Genomic DNA, 22,130 nt, shown 5'->3' on the forward strand with positions numbered 1-22,130 from the left:
ATACCTGATTAACTAGAAGCACATGTTTAAATCCCACTGCAGCCAAAGGGTTTTGATTAGCAGAGCACTTCATACAGGTTCTTGCTAAGCAAAACTTCTCTGCCACTGCCCTCTCTACCCGAGTCCCTTCACGGCAGAGCACAACTCGAGAAGCAATGGCCAGGACACACCGCAGCCAGCAGCTCGCCAGAGCGAAACGTTGCTGAAGAGATCAGCAGAAGAGCATTTCAGCACAAAAGCAGGCAACAAGATCCCAGGAGACGCAGGCAATTTGCAGACTGGGCTGGTCTGAGAAGCAAACTCGCCAGCAAATGTTTCCAGTAAGCGCTATTAAGATCGTCCTCACCACACATCGCTGCAGAAAGGCTCGAGGGTGGTGGCTGCTGGCCTTTCTCCTCCGAGCCCCGGGGGCTGTCTGGGCTGCGACAAATTAACGCACACGTGGTCAGAGCACCCCTGCACTTGGCCAAGAAGATAAATTCATCCCAGGTTTCATTAGCGATGCTGGATGGACACAGAAAATAAACCAGCCTTCTCTGCAGTGCTCCACACATCTCGCCCCATTTCCAGGCTCAGGGTCCTTTACAGGGGGGAAGAGGTGGTCTCCACACCCCAAAACCCACAGCAGCACCCCAATGCCAGGCTCTGGGGCAGCAGGGAAAGCACATCCCCTCCTGCCCGCCTGAGGGCTGCCTCCTGCTCGGAATGGCAGCAGAATGTCTTGTTCAGCAATAAGAGGTGTCAAAGTCCCCCCAGTTAAAAACGAGAATATTTCTGCTTTGTTTGACAGTCAGGGCCATTAAGCCGCTCTTGTTGACATTTCATTTCCCAGCGAAGATTGCAGCAGCGTGCGCCAAACAAACCCGGGATGACCTGGACAGAAAACATACCTTTGCCCAGGAAGCTGCCGCAAAGGAAATTCAGCACGTGATGGATTTGTGGCGGTGCAATGCCCAGCAGATGATAGCGGGCTATCTGCTGACACTTGTGTGTGATAAGAACCGTGCCTTAAGCTCACTTTGCAGGAGATGGCTCCATCAAAAATCTGCTGCTTCCACTGCTGAGTCACGCCAGAGCTCATGCTCCCAGCTGATGCAACGCAGGTTTTGGTACCGGCTTTTGCTTCTCGTTGCTCCCAACCGGTGGCTTCTACCCAACCTCCATTGTTAAGGTGCAAGACGAGGACCAGAAAGACCACCAGTCAGTCCCAGTAACAAGGCAGGAGGCAGCTCTAGAAGAGGCTTACACCGGAGATTGCGGTTCCTGGGTCAGCTCCTATCCTGGTGCTCAGGATAAAAGCCTGGAGTTGTGCAGTTGGTTCTCACAAGTTCAGCATGGTCATAGAAGCCAAGATACAAGAAGAAAGCGGTGCCAGTGGTGAGCTATTGCTCATGGCACTCCACTGAGTGAGGTCTGCAGTGCCCTTCATGCCACTGTGCCGTCTCCTCCTCCTCCTCTACTCCGGGCTGATCTGCATCTCCCAAACACCCGGCTCCACACAAAGGGCTTCCCTCATGAGGAAGCCAGATCCTTCCTCCTCCAGTAATTCCTGGCATCCTCTTGAATTTCAGCCCCCAGACCTGGCTGCTGACCCCCAACACTGCTGCCCACGCCAGTGGGGTCCAACACACACCAGCCTCCGTGAAGGCATTCCTGCGGCTCATGCTGGGTTTTTCTTGTTCACTACAAGTTGACAATTTCTGGAGTGGTTTTTGTGCCTGGGAAACTTGCCTGTGAGTTCTGCTCATGTACTCTGCAGGGACAGCCAAAACCTGCCCTTACACAAACCTTGGAGGAACATCAGCAAAGCACCCAGCAAGAAAAAGCTCTCTCTCCATGCCCTGGGCTACTTCCCCATTTCCTTACAACGTGACACCACCCCAGGAAGCGTCCCCAGCCAGAAGCAGAGGCCTGAAATACCGGTGGTAACAGAGTACCCTACTAATCACTTGCCCTCCTCCGCGGGTGGTTGAGCCTTCCTGGGAAAACTAAACCAGACCCCATGAAATGCTATGGCCAGAGAATATTTCCACAGGTGCTAGAACAAAGTCTTTGGCTTGAAACTCTCACCACAGCTCTGGCACTACAAGCCAGGAACATCTATTTTCCAGCTTCAAAATAGCCAACACTAATATTTTTTACCACCAGTTTCTCCTGAAGTTGACAGCAGAGAAAGAAGAACCCTAGAAGCCGTCAGGACGCAGGACCAACTTTGTAATAGTGTTTTCCAGATACAACCGCAGGGCTGAATAATCGCTGAAACCTGATGCAAGACGAGCTGAGCGAGAGCAAAGCCAGGATGAGCTCATTGCGCAGCCCTAATCCACCGACGAGCCGAGCTTTCCCTTCCCTGCTGCGGTCCCACCGAGACATCCACAACTCTGGGCTGAAATTCCTCTACTGGCCCTGAAACAGCTGATTTCAATATCAAGACGGCACTGAGACATGACTAATACTGTCACTGGGTGGGTTTCCAAGTGTAGAAGCAACCGGCCCGTGGTGAACCAGACACCTACAGGCTTACACACAAGAGATGTGGGTAAACCAGGGTGTTCGCAATGGGCTGGGGTGGCTTTTGACACAGAACAACACCAAACAACTCTTGGGACCTTCTTCCCCCCAAGAAACACCAGGGAATCGTGCTTGAAGGAAAGATCCCTTTTGCAAGACATTAAACAAGAAGAAAAAAGACTTGTTTCTCTCTGAACACGCCACAGGCTGATCCAAAATCACCACTGACAAGTAGAGAAGGTTGGGAAAAGCTACTTCTGAGCGCCAGCAGGATGACAAGCAGACTTAATTTGTGCTATCGCTTTCCTTTCTTCCCCTTATCTTTCCTGACATGCATGTTCAGAAAGAGATAAAGAGCAGCTGCGCCATGCCCTCCTCGTGGGTCTGCCACCTCCAGACACCACCATCCCTGTTCTTGGGACTTTCTCTGCTCCAGAGGATGCTCCTCCTCCCCTTTACCAGGCGGATGGTCAGCCAGAGGGATGCTGCCCCTCCATTCCCTCTGCAAAGAACACCCACACGTGTGCATTGCACAAAGACATACGGCAGAAGCTCGTATCACTCAGGTCCTACTCCAGAACCCAACCACAAAACCAATTTTTCCTTCTCCCAACTCTTTCTTTTGCTTTGTGCAACCCTCTCTGGAGAGAGCATCATTCCATCTAATTAGCAGCAAAGCACCCGAGCTGCAAATCAGCCCTGCGGCACCTCGCCGACTTGTGGACAGGTCGGTCAGAGATGAAGTATCTGGAGATGGAGCCTGGTCAGCGTTGCGTCCTGCCAGGACTTTGCACATACTGCTCAGCAGCAGGATGTCACTCTCATCCTTCTGCAATCAATGGCGGCAGCGCCGCAGAACGACCCAAACCTGCAGGAACGGCACTACCCCTGCCTTTGGGATTGTTTCAGGCTTCCATATTTTTGCTCTGGCTCGGTCTCCTCTGAAGGGAGTTCACATAAGCAAATAAGAGTCCTTCTAGAAAATACAGTTGATTTACAACAACACTAAAAGAGAATTTTTTAAAAATGGCTTGCGGGAGAGGAGTTTGGCTTATTTATTTTCTTTCTGTTGGTGAAGAATAACAGCTGATGGGCAAGAGATGAAAGCACCCCAAGTAGATTTCTTACAACATTTCAGGGAGTTAATCTCATCAGAGAACTGCTTTACATCTGTTTGAAGAGGGATGGAGCCAAACCGGAGCCAAACCTTGCGCTGGTGCAGACGGGCTGACCCTGTCACCTGCACCGGGCCAAATTCTCCATCCTCCTTCTCTGGACAGCAACAGGGTGGGAAGGAAAAACAAGAGGGAAGACCAACCAGCCCAAAGCCGTGCATGCACAAGGTCAGAAACAGCACCCATGCCATTTCTTTTTTGCGGTTCAGCCTATCCACTTCATCACCAGTGCCACGTACTGGAAAGTCAGCTGCTGGTACAGTTACAGCCGCTGGTCCCCACGCGGGAGCAGGGACCCGCTGTGCCGGGTGCCGCACACACACAGTCCCATGTTGCTTATGATGCACCCAGGAGGTTTACAGAGATGTATGCATCCTAAAAGCTGGGACAATTCGGAGTCCAAGCAGCCCTCGGAGCTGCCGACACCCTCATCCTAAAGCAAAAAGGGAAGAGAGAAAAAATGCTTCTTCTGGCATTCACCCATGGAAAGGACTGGATTTTTATACTCAAAAAGGAGAAGTCAGAAAGCAGATGTTGTGCATGCACAGTTCAAAGGCACCTTTTTCCCCTGCTTAAGCCAAATCAATGAAATAACTCAGCTGAATACTCAAAGCGAGCGTTCCCCAGTGCGAGTCCCACGCACCCCGACAGATGTGGTTCCAGAGGATGTTCTTGCTGTACACACCGGGAACCGAGGCGCAGAGGAACTCCCCAAACACAGCGTCCCCGGCAGCGCCGGCTGGGGCTACGCCACTCTGCTACGAACAGCACCAGCTACGGTGCCTTCAACACGCTGCAGTCTTTCGTTTTGGGCAGAAACAGGGCTTCCACCTACATCCATCAAGTGCTCACTTGGGTTGGGGTCTTTCCCAAGCCCCTGACCACACAGACATGGCAGCCCCACCGCACGTAACGCTGCGGAGATGTGGAAGGAGCCTATTTGCACCGCTCAACACTAGTGATGCTCAGGAGTTTTTAAGGGCACTTAGGTATCTGGTTAAGAGCTACACTTGTGATCTGGAGAGAGGATGAAAAGCACAGCCTCATGAGAGCACAGGAGGTGAGGGCAGCAGGCACGGCTCCGTACCTGCAATAAACAGGGCCATGCTAAACACTTTTAATTCCCCTCCAAAGCCATTAAGCGCAGCCCGCTGCCCAGACCAGCTGTATAAATCCCAGCCATCCGCCCCGCTCGCTGGGCAGGCAGTCCGTAATTCCCATTATACAGCCTGACACATAATGGCAGGTAATGGCACATAATCGTATATTGATTTTGTCCGCCGTATGAGAGGTTGCCAGGCGGCCCCGGGGAAGGGAATTGCCAAGACAAGGGTTTCCTCTCAAAATATCCTCAGAAAAATGGGATGCTGATTGGGAAGGCAATGGATGAGACCAGCAGCTGGGGAAAATTAACTCCCACGGTGCTTCAGAAGCCTCCCATCTTCCCACCCCAAAACTCAATCAGCACTGCGCTTTACACCACAGGGAACTGGGAATACAGCCAAAGGAAAGTCAGTAGGTTTTGGGGGTTAAGGGAAGAAATTAAGTCTTTCCCTTGTTTTATCCCATGGTTGTGTGATTTTATTTACAGCGTAAGATTTTTAACCATTAGGGAGGGCAGAGGCTGCTCAGGGCTGGGATCTGATATTTAGTACTTGGCTCGGAGGGAAGAAGCTTGGCAAGTAAAATCTTTCTTGAAGACTTTCATAGTAACTTCCCTCTCTGGCACCAGGGAATTTGGATGCTCCTCTGAGAATCCACCTTGGCAGGTGCCTCCAAACTGGGGGTAAGCGAGGCGCGGCAGCTACAGGGGTTGGATCCTCCCAGATCACTCAGTCTCTCCCAAGAAACCCAACAGTAAAGGAGTTTGGCTCAGCAAAGAGATTAGTAAACGCCCAACCTCGCTAAGGAAGAATTAAGGAACGGGTTGCACAAGGATTCAATTCAATGACGTTAAAATTCAATTAATACTGGTATTTAAAATAGCTTTAAACATTAAATACATTTACTTTAAAACACACATCTCAAACAAGCAATTTATGGTGATGCCAAGCTATGGTCACGCTTTAATATTACACAGCTTATGTGAGCCTAGGCAAGCGGGACGTGCCGGCCGCCGAAGTTTTATGGAAAGTCATTGACAAAAACACAACCAGAAGAGACTGGAGTACAAACACAGCTTTTGGGGGAGTCTGGCTCTCTCACAGGGACAAAGAAAACATCTTCATTCCAGTTACTTCACCTAGTCCAGCTCAACAGCTAACTTCAATAAATCAATGAACAAACCAGGAGCACAATGGAGAAACGCGTGTTTTCCAATCTGTGAGTAAAAGTGCAACCTGAGAGGCCAAGATCGCTAATTATAGTGAACAGAAGTGTAGTTCATTATGTACAATTAATACTCTAGTTAATGAATCAACTAGTTTTAAAAGTAAAATGTGTTTTGAGACATTTACTTTGTCTGCCCTACATATCCATCATCCTTTGAGTTTATTAACTGATCAAAAAACATTTAAATACTGGCTTTCTGCATTTTCAACTCTCATTCTCATCTCCACGTAACTTGAGTCAGAAACACAAAAAATAAATCAATCGTGGAAATCCAAAATTCACCATTTCCCACCAGAAAGAAAACATACAATATTAATCACCCGGCTGTACAGCTGCCTAAATAAATGCCCAGGAACACACCAGGCTCCTTGCTCGGAAAAGGAAGTATCCGATTACATCAAGCAGAAGCAGCTTTTTACAACCAAACAGGAAAACATCCTCTTTCTTACAGAATGACAAAAAAAAAAAAAAAAAAAAAAAATCCCTACCCACAAAAACAGACTACTTAAATCAAGATCTCCTCCTTGCTGATTTTGGCTGTGGTCGCTGCCATGGATGCAGGTCATTCACACTCGCATCCCAAATTGTTTCACACTTTCCGCCTTCGCCCAGGAAGTCCACAGCAGCCACTGGGAGCGAGATTTCCCCCAAATCCCCTCCTCTTCCAATCCTGGAGCGGGTTGAGCTGTATCCAAATAGAAGGGATACATGGAAGTATATGAAGGAATGCCAAAATGAACAAAAGCTTCGTTAGCCCTGTCAACAGAAGAGGGACCATCAGGGATGAGCCGTTCAGGCAGGTCTGAGTCCCGCTTCCACAGAGATTTGTGCTTTGCTATCCTAATTTTGGTGAGCTCAGGCTAGACCAGGGCCTGTCGCTTATTCAACACGACCAAAACGCGTGGTAGACGCTGCGGTGGGCATGACGCATCCCTCAGGAGTTGGGGCTCTCCCCCAAAGTGCTCTTTTAACTTTTGGGGTTAGCACATCTTGGGTCCAGCCTGAGGTTCCTGCCCCCACAGTTGCTACGTCACGAGATCCCCAACCTCCTGCTTTCCACTCCCGCTGGAGACGGGGGTCCCCCAAACCGTGGTCAGTGAGATGATACCAGTCCCTACCACAAGCACCACGTTCCGTGGGACTGGCTCTGCAGGCAGGGTGGGAACTGGGAGAGAGATGTCCTAGCAAAAACCTTCAGCACATCTCTGGCTAAAATAACCATTTCCCACCACGGACTGCAAAAAGCTGAGGGCGCATCTGCTCTCCTTCCTCAGCAGATTTTGCTTTCCCCTGCTGGGATTTTATCGTTGTGCCAAGATCTGCCTGGCCTTGGGGAGGATGGGGGCGAAGGAAGAGCTCTGCAGAATGAGATAGTAATTAATTGTTCACCATCTCCCAGCCATCCCCTGAGTGGGCTCAGTTTAAGCATCCCCAGAGACAGAGGAAGAGTCAGCGCTTCCCAGAGTGGTACCTGGCCACGGGACCACTCCCAGGCACAGATTTGCTAAAAGCCCTGTGTCCTTCAGTCACGCAAACACAGGGAATCTCTGCCTTTACACAGAGATTGCTGCCTGTGAGAGATGAAGACATGAGAACCATTAAAGGTGTTATTGTTGGGTTTTTATGTCATTTTTTCCAAGCTCATCACGCTTTGGAGGGGGAGGAAGCATCCCCCTGGCTGGGTGAATGCCCCGTCCCCCCCAGCCTGGCCGAGCTGCTCTGCACCCTACAAGCCCATGCTGGTGGGTTACCTTTTTTAACCTGGCATATCTCTGCCTTCCCGGCTAGCACTCATTTTTCTCATTTTCTGTGGCTAAACGTAAAGCAAGGAGCTGAGAAACCCAGCACACGCTTCCTCATCCTCCAAAGAAACACGCACACCCATCCCCTGCACTCGAGGGTCCCGCTCAGAGCGTGGACTGGTTGGTTGGCAAGAGAGAGGAGACATCCTCAGACACAGGGGTTTTACATTTTGAAGCAAGATTAAAAGGAAAAGAGGAAAAAAAAAAAAAAAAAAAGGGTGCATGCCAGCCTGTCTGAGGGCTGGAGCCCTGAGCTGCCTGCATTTCACATCAGACGTGATGCAGCAGCCTGGAGGGGGAAAAAAAGACACATTTCTACTATTGTACAAACAGATAAAGTGCTGAGGAGGTGCCACTTTGCCACCTACAACCATTAAGCTCTCCCAGATTAGAGATTTCTGGCTCTGGAGAGGGCTCCTCCGTTCAGGAGCGGCCAGTTGCCCATTGTCCCTGGCCAAAGCCGACAGCCCAGCCTAACCCAGCCCGGCTCTGCAGGTCCAGAGGAAGGAAACCAGGTCTGAGCCAGCAGTTTCACCTCTCACCCTTTCAGACGAGGCAGCCTCGTGCTCCATCACCTCCCGGATTCCGAGCTACGGCACGCGTGGGAGCCAGCACCTCCCCAGGCACGCAGCCCTCTGAGCCACCAGTGCTTCCAGCAGCTGGGACGGGGGCAAGGCTGAGCCGGGGACCCTTGGAAAGCTGCAGCTCGTCCAGGAGATGCTTCTGAGATGCAAGCAGGTATACGAACACAGATCTTACCCCTGCTCAGGCTCTCTCAGTGCTGTCCCTCTAGCAAGGCCTGCCCAGGTGCATTGCGTGCACGAACCCATCTACTAGCAACTGTGATCTCTCTGTGCGTGTGATTCCCCAGTCCTGGGGGGAACATCCTTGGCAGCAGAGAAAACCTGCTCTGCTCCACGCCAGCGGCGGGGTGAGCATCACTGCCGCAAACAGGGGCTCCGGGGATTGAGACCATGCTGTACCACCTCTGCCCTCCCCCATGCTGCCTGACCTTCCTCTCCTTCCCTGCATCTCAGCATCCCCCATAGACACGTTTTCCTCAGGAGGAGCAGCAGCAGCCATTTTCCAGGGGGTTAATTAAAACCAGGCTGCTCGGATGCCAAGCAGACACCGGGACGCATCCACCTGCGAATCCCACGGCGGAAGGAAAAAGAGGAGAAGGAGCCAGGATGGAAAGCAGTGGAGAATGGACGCTGCAAGAGAGCAGCTCGCAGCAGAGCGGGGTGAGGGAGCACAGCAAGGAGACCAGAGATCCCATTTGGGGCAGAAAACACCCCACCGCTGCCAAGCACAGCCATTTGCTGCCAATGCCTCTGGCAGCCTAAGGGTTAAAAATAACTGTGAGGAGTGCTGGTGGTTTCATCAGCAACCCAAACCAAAGGAAACGAGTGCTCATCCCAAAGCCGGCTGTCCGGTTGCCCAACTTCCACCACGAAACACCCGGCACTGCAGGCAGAGCGGGCGCCCGGCCTTGGCCCCTGCTCCCCGTTCCCGGGGACTCCTGCTCACAAAAAACCCAGCTCGATGCTGCAAACCTCGTCACCCCCGCCCTCCTGCCAGCAGCTCACGGGCTGCGAGGAGCCAAAGAGCTCCAGCCCTGCTCACCTCTGACGCACATCAACCGGTCTTCAAGCTCAAGAAGATGGACCGAGTGTTCGCTCGTGTGGCAGAAACGATAAAGGTCCCTCCAGCATCCCGGGGCCACAAGACAGTCTCCAAGGGGATGATGCCCTACGGCTGGCGTCTGCGGGGCTGAGAACGAGCACAGCGCAGCTCAGACCAGCTACCAGGCACCCGCGGGCTGCGGCTAAGCCGCACTGTATCGAGCGGACCGCAGTGCTCCCCAAGGTCTGCTCTAGATGTCAATAAGCGTGTCTCAACCGCACGGCTGAGGAGGAACGTTTAAGCAGTTTTGGCATCGGCAGGGCTGAAGCGTATGCTTCGAGGCTGGAGGCCAGCATCCTTCAGGGAGAAAGTCTGAATCTGAGACAAGGCGGCACCAAAAAACATCCCCTTCATCCTGCTGAGATGCCAGAGATGCTGCAATCATCCGAACTCTCCTGAGAGCATATCCACCTCGAGGAGGGTCTACCACGCAACAGCATCTCTGCCTCTTAAGTGTCGTTTGGGGAAATAAATAACCCCAAAGCACTCGTGACCATCAGCGTGTCCAGTGAAGGTGCACACTGTGTAACACACAGAGCGTAACGCAAGACCAGGCTGATACTGGGCCATGAAATGCTTCAGGAGCTTCTACCGAGCACTGAAAGTTACACCGAGGGGCCAAATTACATCCTCATGGGTGACTGCGTTCCAAGCCCACCCAAGGGTAACACTGCCCAGCTGGTCTGAACTCGGTAAACCTTCCCCTCCCCATATCCCAGCACCCACGAGATGCTGGAGCGACTTCCCAGGAAGGTCTGGGAACCTCCACGTTTCTCTCTGCCTGTACCAAGCTCTCCCCAACAGCTCCTGCCCCCTTGGAGCAGAAAATTTTGCAAAATCCCAAGCACTGGGGGAAGAAACCAGAGACAGGGAGGAAGGTCTTGATGTGCTATAAATCACAGGGATAACTGGGGTAAGCTGGCTGCCATTTAATGCACTTACCAACGTTAATTAAGAAGGACTCCCCCTAAGAATTGCTTTTTAATTCTATCACGCAGCCCTTTGCTCTGCTGTAGCGGGGAGAAGGCCACAGGAGCCCACAGTGAACTGTCTCTACATCAGTCTTTTTTTTTTTTTCCCTCTTCTTTTTCCTATTCCCCCTGGCCAAGCCCCCTCTTACGATGAAGATATTCATCATTTAATTAATAAAGCATCCCTGCGCCACGCAGTCCCCATGGCACCAGGCAGCTGCTCAGAAGTAGCAGGCATTTAATCGCCGACCCCGCGGGACGGACGTCAGGACACGTCATGCCTTGCTCCAAAACCCAGGCGTTGGCCTTGGATGGGGCAGGGGGACACCTGCACCCACCGTGGGGATGCATTTGGGGGCTTTCATGGGGATGACAGGCTCTCTTGACAGAGTTGGCTCCAAGTTAATGAATAATGTCTTCCAATGGTAACCACTATATCCTGCATAACAACGTCATCCTTGTGTGAAAACGTAAACTAACCTTGAGAGAAGGAACAGCAGAGTCATAAAATTTAACAGGTGACAGAGCAAAGTACTTTCAGGATGCTCCAAGCGGGTGCTGAGATCAGACGGGTACCTCCCGAAGGAGCAAGGATCAACCAGCAGACATTGGCTGGAACCAAGAAAAGGGGGCTTCAGGAATTTACACGCAGAGCAACAAGCCAAGACGAGACCCTGTATGGGAGAAAGACTCAGAGTTCAACTACAGGACCCTGACTTTTGAGGGTCTGTGACCACCAGAGACCCCTCAGAGGACCACCAACCCATTTCACTACGCGTGTGCAAAGGACACTAATACACTAAATAGTTCCAGGAAATGTGATGAAGATACTAATTATTTATTGGAAAACTAATGAATATGCATATATAACCTCTATATATTTCCTTTGTTTTCGGATGAGGGCATGCACGCTAGGATGACCTACCCCCCCGTGCGTCCAGCGCTGCAATAAAGAACGCCTGCTTTCCAAAACTCCAACATGAGTGCTGGAAAGTTTATCTGCACCGACTTTTCCGGTACCACTCAATGGCAAAGAGGCAGCGCTCTGCGCCGCAGGGACGGGGCGGGCATCAGAGCGCATTTGCCCCCAGCCCCTTCTTGTAAATCAGAGTTACCGCGGGGTCTTTGCCCATTTGGGGCCCTGACCCCCGTCCCCTGCCCCTGCCCTTACAAGGCTGGCGTGAGCGGAGAAGCCACCTTAGAAGTCATGAAGCTTTGCCACACCTTGGCCCTTGCCGCTTGGCTTCTGGCCATCTCCAGCGCCGGAGGTTTTATTACGTCACTTTGCCCTCTTTTTCCCTTTTTTTTTTTTTTTGTTTTTGTTTTAATTCCTAGACCTGTTGTACACCTCCTGCCCCACGCAGGCAATGCCCACAGCCGGTGGGTGCCTTCTCCTCCCCTCTCCCATCAGCCCAGCTCCGCCGGAGCAGCAGCCCAGCAAGAACTCCACGTCAAGCCATAACCAATGGCAAATTCTTCGAGCGCAACGTAATGTGCTGGGAAGCGCCTCACCATTTCACTTGGGAAAACGATCCGTTTGGCAGCGGAGAGGAGGAAAACATGCTTTGTTTTACAAATCCTCTCCCCAGCAGGAGAGGCACTCCCAGAATTTAATATACTGACAGCGCTCGGCTGCTTTAACCACTGAAACTGAAGAGTGCATCAAAAAAGTGGAAAAAAAAATATTATACTATACTATATACTATTACAACCTAGCGATTCTGCAACTGGTGGTAATGGGCACAGCAATTCGCCGGCACAGAGGAGCTACAATTCTCCCACTCGGGACGGCTGACACGGATGAGGTGCAGGGTCCGAGAGCGGGGTTCCAGGTTTCTCCAAGTACCGGACGCCCTTAATTCAGTTTCCACCCTTTTTAGGGCGAGGCCCTGCAGCAGCTCCTTGCAGGAAAGCAAAGAAGATGCAGACAGGTAAATCTAGGGAGTTGCTTCACAGCAGAGAAACTGGATTCAAAGTTATTCAGCGCAAGGATCACTTCTGTGAAAGGCAACCAGCTCCATCCAGGTGACCAGCAAGCTCCTCACAACGCCAAACTCCGACCTCAATGAAATTCAGTATTTCGGTGTACGGACGCTTATCACCCAACACATTTAACCGCCAACGGCTTCCTACGCGCAGCACCGGTGAGGACGGCTGACGGGAGAACGCACCTCATCCCCGGCGGGCAGCGGACGGCACTTTTTTGGGAGGGGATTGTAACTTTGCAGCGTGGGGTTTGGGCTCCGGGCAGTTGACAGCATTACCAGAGCAGAAGGAAAGAGCAACTGGTATCTCTAGCTGAAGAACCTGTTGTTAAATCAGGCTGGCTGCACAAAGGGAACGCATACCCTTTTGAACGGCCGCTGCCAGCCCTTGCACGCAGCAAAACATGTTATTTTGAGGGCAGGCGGCGGGATCGAATTGCCTCCGCACCGGAGACCGCTTCTGACCTCTCTGAGGAGCAGCCTTGGAGCAAACAAGTCTGTCTGCTGTTCACATTATTTTTTTACCGTTTTAAACAAAAAGAAATCCGCTTCGTATCTTAGCGCTTTTATAGATTTTTGCAGCCTCCAAGCATTCTTGGAAACACTAATTAATCCTTACGAGAGCCTGTAAAGAAAACAGCATCGCTCCCGCTTCAGGGGAGGGGAGCAGGACGGATAAATTCGGTGAAATGCAACAGGCTGTGAGGGATGTTGGTGCCAGCGTGGACCTGCCCGTGCTCCAGCACGACATTTAAAATATGGTTTTCCTGCCCTGCCCGTTGGCTAAGTATCAAACACGGCTTCCGTGGGGGCTCTGGCAGGTGGGAGGAGAAGCCCCCCCAAACCTCGTCTTGCAGCGGGTGGGTTGGGCAGGAGGTTATGTCAAGGACAGCTGAAAAGCTGGTGAGCCTCAGGTCTGGCAACGTGCTCATCCCACTCGAAAAAAAAGGATGGAGCACCTCCAAACCGTGGGGATGCTGTCACCTGCCCCCTCGCTAGCACGCTGGGCTGGCTTCAGAGCTCGGTGAAGTCAGAGGAAAGGCTCCCAGTGACCTAAATGGCTGGGATTTCTGAAAAATAAGAAGTCTAAACACAACTAAGAGCGGCATCAGGTCACTAGGTTTGCTCAAAAACCCTGGGTTTGCATCATCATCATCATCATCGCATGTTATATTAGCAACTACGCAGACCAACCACACCACAGCCCCTCTGCAGTGGATGCCACATTAACAGCTCACGAGAAGAGGTCCCTGCCCCACCGTGCTCATCCATCCCTCCCTCTCTGCAGGGGGAAGCTCATCCTTCCCCTCCAAATCCACAATTTCAGGCTGGGACACGGCAGGAGCTCAGCTCTTGAACCCTCCTACTGCCTCTCAGCCCCAGATCCTCAAGAGTGAACCGAGCATCCCTCGCAGCCACCGAGGCACCCCCAAAATGCCACCTCCCAAAAGCCAGCCCGTCAAACCCCACAGCAGCCAGGAGTTGTTCAGGGGGGCATCCCACATTTGCTACTCAGGGGTAAGGAATAATACCGTCGCATTAAAAATGTACTTTCGGTCTATTATAGTATCTAGGACAAAGTGTTCCCTATTTTGACACTCTAAGATGTATTTTATCAGAGCAAGCTCTTCAGAAACACTCACACACAAAGACTTATCTGACTGTAACAGGTTCCTTGCTTCCCCCAGCATTTTAAAATTAATTTCTAGCTTTTTTTTTCCCCCCTCTTAGATGATGGGATGTCCCCAGGGGCAGATTTGTCTTTGGGGAAGCCGCAGCTCCCTCACACCCTGCCCACCCAACCCGCGGGGACGGAGAGGACAGTCCAGAGCATCGCTGAGAAAAAACATTATCTGAAGCCAGGGAGAACCTGGGAACAATTCACAGTACTTCAGAGGCACCAAGATTTTTTTTTGGGGGGTGTTTGATATAAACACCTTCTAAAATTAGCACCTGCCTTTCTGCCAGCTCCAATGGGCTGCTGCTGCTGCGATGATAAAGCTTTGGCGGGGCTGAGAGGGTGCAACGTTTGGGCACGGAGCTGCTGCCCAACTCACGGCCACTTCTGCCCCACAGGGTTTTCCCAGCCACGCGTTTGACCCACTGTGGCCACCCAGATCCCATGTGGATAGGTCATTGTCCCAGAGCCATATCCCCTCGCCACCACGTTCATCTCAGAAAAAGCACCTTATCTCAAAGTCAAGAGTAAGTTGCGAGAGCTTGGTGCAAAGGAACACAAACACAGTCAGATTTCCCAGCTGGACTGCTCCAAAACAGTCCTGAACCACGTAAACCTTGGCCAATGGGGTCAATGGAAGTATGCCTCTCAGGGGGTGAAGGGGTCAGGGACATGCCCCAAACAACAAATCCACGGCTAAAACATTAGCAGGACCAGAAAATTGGGGGGAAAAAAAAAAAGAAAAAAAAAAAATCAAGAATAAAACTGCCAGACTCTGGACCAGCTGTTTTCAAGGTGGAGAGACTGACGCAGAGCGGATCTACAGGGCCAGAAAGCAGCTCCTGATGCCCAGCGAAGATCTGAGCAACTTCTCTCCAGGTGGTAGAACTGGTTACGCGGAACAGCCAGGTGCCTTGCAGGCTCCTGGGGAGAAAAACTGAGCTGGAAGCCGGGTCTGTTTTCAGTCTGCATGGAAAACTTGCTGGTTTTTAAAGCCCTGTGTACCTCAGAGCCTTGAAAACACCCAGCGCTCCAGTCTTTTTATCACCGTCTATCAGCAGAAAAGGTTAAACACCGATTTGCTGGATGGAGAGCAGTGCTCCTCAGCTGCCTTTCTGTTTGCTCACAGCAACTTTCCGTAGCGTTGCTTCTCAGCTAATGCCCAGCTCAAACAGGCTTTCAAGGGGAAAGGTCTCGGGCTCCGTACAATTAATTCCCAGCCTCTCACGCGCTCGTTTCTACAAGCCCCAGTCAACACCAGTGAAAACTTCACCGAGCGATACCGCGTCAAAAGAACGAGATAAAAAGCAAAGCCGCCTACTGTTGGTATTTCTAAGCCGGGAAGAAAAGAGTCGCTTCTCAAAAGCTGCTAGCTCAAATTGTCTCCGCGCTTTTGCAGATCTGCTTTAAACACCAAACTTTTGGAAAGTTGAGTGGGAACCTCCTTGAGTGGGCTGCGCGTACTGCAATCCCCAGAGCTGTCAGCACAAGCAAGGAAGGGAAGGAGAAAAATGCACCCGGCAGGGTTCCTCGCTGCAGACAATGCAAAGCACCTCCCCGGAGCTCTTTTCCCATCTCCAACACCATGACCACCCAGCAGCTCCCCAGCCACTTCCCCAAAATTACGCCACGCAACTTAGACCCACGAAAACCCGGCGTGCCCCTGCTTTGCTAGCAGGCTTTACGAAACCGGGGCATGTTTTGCTCCTAGACCACCTTTTCCCCCCCTCCACCACAAGCAGGCAGCCCCCCAGGAGAAACCTGCCCATCCTCACCTGCCGCAGGTGCCTCAGCAGCTCGGTGGCCTCCTCCTGCTTCCCCTGCTTCACCAGCACCAGCATGTCCTGGATCATACAGATCCGCCGGTGGTAAGGGGGCAAGCTGCCACCCCCCTTCCCAAACTTCTCGCCGGACTTCACCACGAGGGAGGCGAGGAAGTCCCCCCTTTCCCTGGGGGGTACCTTCTTGCGCTGGTGGGCTGGGGGGCTCTCCCCAGTGCCACCCGGTTGGCAGCCCTTGGTCTGCTTGGTGCCCATGGTGCGCGGCCCCAGCTCCCGCAGCCCTGGGGCTGCATGCAAGGGTGGGGGGCTTGGGGCTGGGAGTGGGGAGTTAGGAGGGCACGGAGTGGGTTGGGGGGTGCACAGGGGGATGGAGGAGATGCACAAGGGGTTTGGGGGGATGCACAAGGGGGTTTAGGGGTGCACAGGGGGAAGCACAAAGGGGTGTGGGGGATGCACAGAGCTGTGGGGAGGGATGCACAAGGGGTTTGGGGGTGCACAGGGGGTTGAAGGGATGCACAAAGGGGTTGGGGGGTGCACGGGGGACGCACAAAGGGGTGGAGGGGGATGTACGAGGGGTTTAGGAGTGCACAGGGAGATGCAGGAGAGGTTCAGGGGATGCAGGAGGGGTTCGGGAGGATGCGGGAGGGATTCAGGGGGTGTAGGAGGGGCTCAGGAGGTGCGGGAGGGAGCTCGGCGCCCCCGGGAGCCTAGCAGGGGGGCCGGTGCCCGGCGGCGGGGCTGCCCCGCTCCCGCAGGCGAAGGAGAGGGCGGCTGCGCCCGGCGGAGAGGAGCCGAGAGGCGGCCCCGCCGCCCCGCTCCATCGCTGCGGGGAGGCGAGGAGCCGGGATCCCAGGGGCTCCTTCTCCCGCTCCCGGTCCCGGTCCGGGGCGGCGGCGGCAGCGGAGCGATGAGAGCGGCAGTGCTCAGCTCTGCAAAGCGGCGGCGGCTCCGCGCAGCCCCCGAGCCCCCCCCCCCCACCTCCTCCCCGAGCAGCCCTCGCCTCTTCCTCCCGGCGCCGAGGGAGGCGGGGAAGGGAAGGGGGGGGCGGGAGGGGGGCCACGATTTGGGGGCAACTGTTGCGCGGCGGGGGCTCCCCCGGGGAGGCGGCGGGGCTCGGCCGGCTGCGGGGTGCGGGAACGGGGAGAAGGCGGGGGAGGGCGGGGGGCGGGCACCGTGCACCGAGGCAGGGCTTGCGGAGGAAGCTGGAGCCGGACGGGGCTCTTCCTTCCTCCGCCCCGCAGCGGGGGTTGTACCGGAGGGGTTGGATGGAGGGGAGCTGCCCCGGGTTGGGGGGGCGGGGGGGAATTGCAGCGTGGGGCATCCCCAGCGGTGGTTCCCGGGGAGGAGCTCGGAGGGGTTTCCCGCTGTATTCCTCCCCCTCCACGATGGACACGCAGGCCGTGGGATGCGCTGGGGAAGGGGCGGGGGGTCCCCCGCACGCAGCCCAGCCCGGCCCCTCGCTGAAGCTCCCGGTGGGGTGGGGGGGGGCGCGGGGGGGATGCTGGAGGAGTCCCAGCTCCGTGCCACACCGAACTGTGCCTCCTCCCTCACCTTCACCCCCATCCCCGCTCCGGTGCCCATTTGGAGGCCACTGCTTGTGCCCTGCCATCCCCTGCCCCGGCCAAAGCCCCCCCACCCCCTCATCCAGCCCTTGCAACAGCCCCTTGCCCGCGCTGCTCCTTCCAGCAGCTCCCCATCCAAAATTCAATCACTCCTTATCTTCCAGGCTTTCCGCTGGCAGGGCTTAGGGCACGGATTAAAGCTCTCGGATAAGGATCAAGATGAGCGGCTCTTCCAGACAAGGACCGCTCACCTGCTGCGGGAGACAGATTGCTGGAGAAATGCCGGGGAGGAATAAGCTTTGGACTGACCAGGCCCCAGCCGTAGCCTCAGACCCTCGCCCAGTGTGAGGGGCTTTTTATCCCCAACACCAACACGCGGCAAACTCTGTGCGTTCACCCCTGTGCCAAAGGCCAAGCACCGTAACATGTTTTTTATACACCGACCACGAGAACACTGGGGAGCCCCGCTGACTCCAGCGGGGTCTGGCTGTGGTTTACGGCATAGGATCCCAAACCAGACCAAACACCAGTGTCTTCCCCCAAGAAGACAGCTCATGACTGCTGATGCAAGCTGGAAACTACACTTCACCGGTTCAGCCATATCAAGTTAAGTCACACGAGGAAACATGCAGCCACATGGTTTGCAGAAACCACGAATTTGTGTGAACCAGAGACCTCACCTGGCAGTAGATCTCCCCAGAGAAGCCAGGCAGAGGCAGCCAATTTGCCAATGTCAACAGGAGGCAGCGGGAAGCGATGCCTGACCCCCCCCAGCAGCATTTTCCCCAGCAGACTCCATCCTAGGTACAGCCTCCTCCCTTCTAAAGGACCAGTCCTCTTCAGGCTACTAGCAGGGCGATAACACGTAACACCACCAAACAATCAAACGCTGGTGTGACCCTGCAAGACACTGCGCAGGGCCCATATCTGAAAATCCAACAGAAGGAGCGTCATTTCAGACCTGGAGCCTCATACTGTGCCCCGAAGTTGGTGGGAATGGGACCAGTCACCTCACGCATTCATTCAGCGTAAGGCAGATTTCCCACCTGAACTGACCGGGCATCATCAGGAGCTTCCTGAGCAGCAACCGTGCGCTCAGTCCTGCTGATACGTGCAACCTCGCTGCCTGACAGGAGCTGGCAAACAAGGTGCTTCCAGCCCTAAAATCTCCTGCCTATCCCCGAGTTTCATCTCAGAGCCTGTCCTTTATGGATATCTAACTCTGTTGTACAGCAAGAAGCCAGCAAGAATGAGCCGGTTCACCTCTCCAACAAAAATATTAAATAATGGAAAAGAAGCAGGAAGAGAAACCCCTGCCAGGGCTGGGATCCCCCGCGCCCCTCGCCTCCTGCAGAATTTGTGGCCATGGGGCCTCTTCCAAGGAGACATTGCTGTACGAACGGAGCATCTCACCCAGGATGAAGGGCACGCACCTCCCTTATGCTTTGTCCCTTGTCCTCCCTTGCCTTGTAAGGAGGGCCAAGTTCTCACACCCCCAGCCCAGGAGACTCATTACCTGCAGCCTGTGCAGCCAACGGCCGAGGTCCCAAAGGTCCTGTGAAGCCCCATCTGTGCCAGGGAGCAAGCAACTTGCATTCTGTGCCCGTTACAATGCCCATCCCTGATTTTTCCCCCACTTTAGAAAAGGCTGTTTGTACCAAGCCCCCTGAGATGGGGCAGCTTTGTTGGCACAGGCTGCAGGGACTGACTGTGCCAGGAAGACAGGGCCATCTCACATTAGCAGGGGACCACTGTACCCATCCCCTGGAGACCCTAATGGAATGGGAGCTACAAACCTTCTCCCCTTCCCACCCACTGCGCCGGGGAGAGGGGAGCTCAGCCCGCAGGGAGCCTCACCGGGCAGAGCCGCGTCCCGGCCGAGGAGGCAGTTTTGCACAGCAACCACAGCCCTGAGTAAATAAATAAAACCCAACCTTTGCACTTCTGACACTTCTGTCAGCAGGGCAGAGAGTTTATCGGCTGCTCTGGATCAGGCTTATTTATAGCACACGGGACAAAGCCAGCAAAGAAAAAATAGGAGTGTGTTGTGTACGCTTCTTACACCAATGCAAAGCAAATGCCAAGTGCTGCCACGTCGGGTTTAGGCTCCCCATGAGCAGATGCAAAGGCACCGTGACCACTCATGACCAACCTCCAGGCTCAGCACTGGTGGCTCAATGGTACAAGACACGCACGTCCCTCAGGAATGCTCCACCCCCGGGTGTCACTCACTTCTACGCCTGCAAAAGGGTCTCATCCACAGCAACACTCAGCTTTCTCACACACATACAGTTTTCCATACACGCTCAAAACCATCTACAAACCGAGCCCACCCACTGCCGAAAAACTTGACCCCAGCACTTGTGTGCTGGGAACCAGGTCTGCCCCGCAGCTCCCTGTGGGCTGGAGCTCGCTCTGCAGCTCTCCGACCGATGAAATCCTCTGCTAAACTCATTAGCGGATCCACAGCCAATATGCATTTTTTCCTTAGTGCAGATGCATGCAAACTGCAAATTAGTAGATGTTTGTCTAAGAGAGTTTGCTTGGGTTTTTTCGCCCCTCTGTTCATACTCCTTATGATATCGAACATTAAGGGTGTGTTAGAAAAGTCCACTGCTTTAAAGGGAAATCACTTCAGATCGGGAGACCCTGGAAGAAAACCATTTCTCCTCTCCCACAAAACTCAGGCTTAAGAACGTCCTCACTTCTACCTCAGAATGAAACTAAAGCTTTTCAATGCATTATGCAGAAGCCAAGGAACACCCACACCACACGAGTCAATAACCTGCTGGAATAAACTGGCGTGCAGGAGACCCAACATCAAATACCGGAATATGGAGATGGGCAGCCTCAGCCCCCTGACACCCCAGGGGCGGGTACCCACCCCCAAACCGCTTTGCACGCTTGCACGCATACGCATTTGCTTTCAGACTGGTCACAGATAAAACTAACTTCCCACTTCCAGGAAGGACTGTCTGGTTTTACTGGAAGATCACAATCTAGTTCCACTTCCCTCTGGCCAGCCCGCTTGTGCTCTCCTTTGCCATGTGATTTTAAGGTGCTGCAGCGAACCCCTGTATCTGTGTACTCACAAACTTAAATGGGGGAGATTAATTTTGCAGCTTGCTTAAGGTAGAAAACCCCTTTCTGATCACAGGTTTTGGCCAGGACTCCCATCCTAAACTGAAAAAACCACCCTGGACAAGTAGGGTCCAACGTGGGATATGAAAAAGAGGGATATTGCTCAAAATGCTTGTAGACCTCCATAAACGGGTGTTTCACAAGACACCCCCACCATCACTTCTGTATCCATCACCCCCAAAAGTCTTTTCCATAACCTAGATCTTGGCAGGACTGAACAAAGCTGCAGCAATTGCAAGCACTCGGAACATGAACCATCTCACCTACGTCTGTCCCTTCCCCAAACGTTCAAGGGGTTCAAACCCAAAATTGAGTCAGGACCAAGCTCTGCTTCTCATCAAAGTCTCTCGCTTTGGAGGGCGGCGCAGGAGACGGCTGATTTTTCTCGATAGGCATGGCATGATTGGGATTAATTTTAAATGTCAGGATCAGCTTCACGTTAGGGCTACTCGCTATGTGGAAAGGACTAAGCCGACTATAAGAAATATTGCTTTCAAGATGGCATTTAAAGGGATCCCAGAGATAATGTGATTTTTGTCTCTTACTTAAAAAAAAAAAAAATAAAACAAAACAACCTTACTGCAAGGCACCACCAAATCCAGCAAGAGGAGAGCAGGCAGTCTCAACAGACAATCTCTGGGGAAGGAGGCCAAATTAGAAAATATGATCTGAAAAGAACAAAAGGCTATCCGTAGCCTAAGCTTGATTCAATTCGGCTTTGACAAGGCACAGCAGTGAGACAGGGTTGAAGGGCTCCGTGAAATGTTGCACGATGTAATTGCAGACGAACTAAACTCCAGGATAAATGGGGCAATGTAATGAATCATTACATGTACTGAGAGATGTTTTTAAGGAGAAATTAAAGAATCTCACACAGAAGCACGTGTTTCCTCCAGGCAATGGGTGAAGTCTTCCCATATTCGCCTTTGAATTAGTTCTCCACGTTTGGCCTAAGCTAGAAAAGGATTTAAAAAAAATATCCCTGTCTTCATCCCCCAAAGCAAGGGAGAACACAGCCCAAGCAGCCAGAGAAATATCAGTGCAATACAGAGGGAAGCACCTTTCTCCTCCTCTTTCTTGCTGTTTGAAACCAGTCCCGACGCCCTGGCACCTGTTTTCAGCAAAGCCCACAGGAGATGGTTAGAGGAGGGCCTGAGACGAGGAAAGGAGAGATGCGTCCATCCAGCCTGGGTACCAAGGTGAAAAAAGTTACTACAGACAAGAGCGCAGAGCTGCCAAAATCTCCAACCACCACATGGAAAGCTTTATTCTTAATTATTAACTTACTACACTTTATTACACTAAAATAACTGTACCTACACAAGCATTTTCAGAGGAAAAGAACTCACACTTCAATCAAACCCTAACCCCTTCCAAGCAGTTCTGCTGCAGCAAAAGGGAATTGGGATTTTTCATGCAACACCCTTGGCCAAACCATTTCACCTCTGGATGCCCCATTCTCCTCACAAAGCCAGGCTGGCTGGGGGGCCACCAAAATGCTCCGTCA

General features: G+C 53.0%; 1 protein-coding gene across 1 annotated transcript in view; it reads right to left on the reverse strand.

The window, feature by feature from the left end:
- LRRC75A (leucine rich repeat containing 75A) overlaps positions 1 to 16,300 on the reverse strand; it is an 81,353-nt gene extending 65,053 nt beyond the window's left edge. The window contains exon 1 of the mRNA XM_086763301.1: positions 15,915 to 16,300. Coding sequence (XP_086619427.1) covers positions 15,915 to 16,175 — 261 coding nt within the window. The 5' untranslated portion in view covers positions 16,176 to 16,300. The remainder of the gene's footprint in view (positions 1 to 15,914) is intronic.
- Positions 16,301 to 22,130: the final 5,830 nt, after the last annotated feature.

The sequence above is a fragment of the Chlamydotis macqueenii genome, chromosome 19 (assembly GCF_036417535.1).
Source record: "Chlamydotis macqueenii isolate bChlMac1 chromosome 19, bChlMac1.mat, whole genome shotgun sequence".
In the NCBI taxonomy this organism is placed as follows: Eukaryota; Metazoa; Chordata; class Aves; order Otidiformes; family Otididae; genus Chlamydotis; species Chlamydotis macqueenii.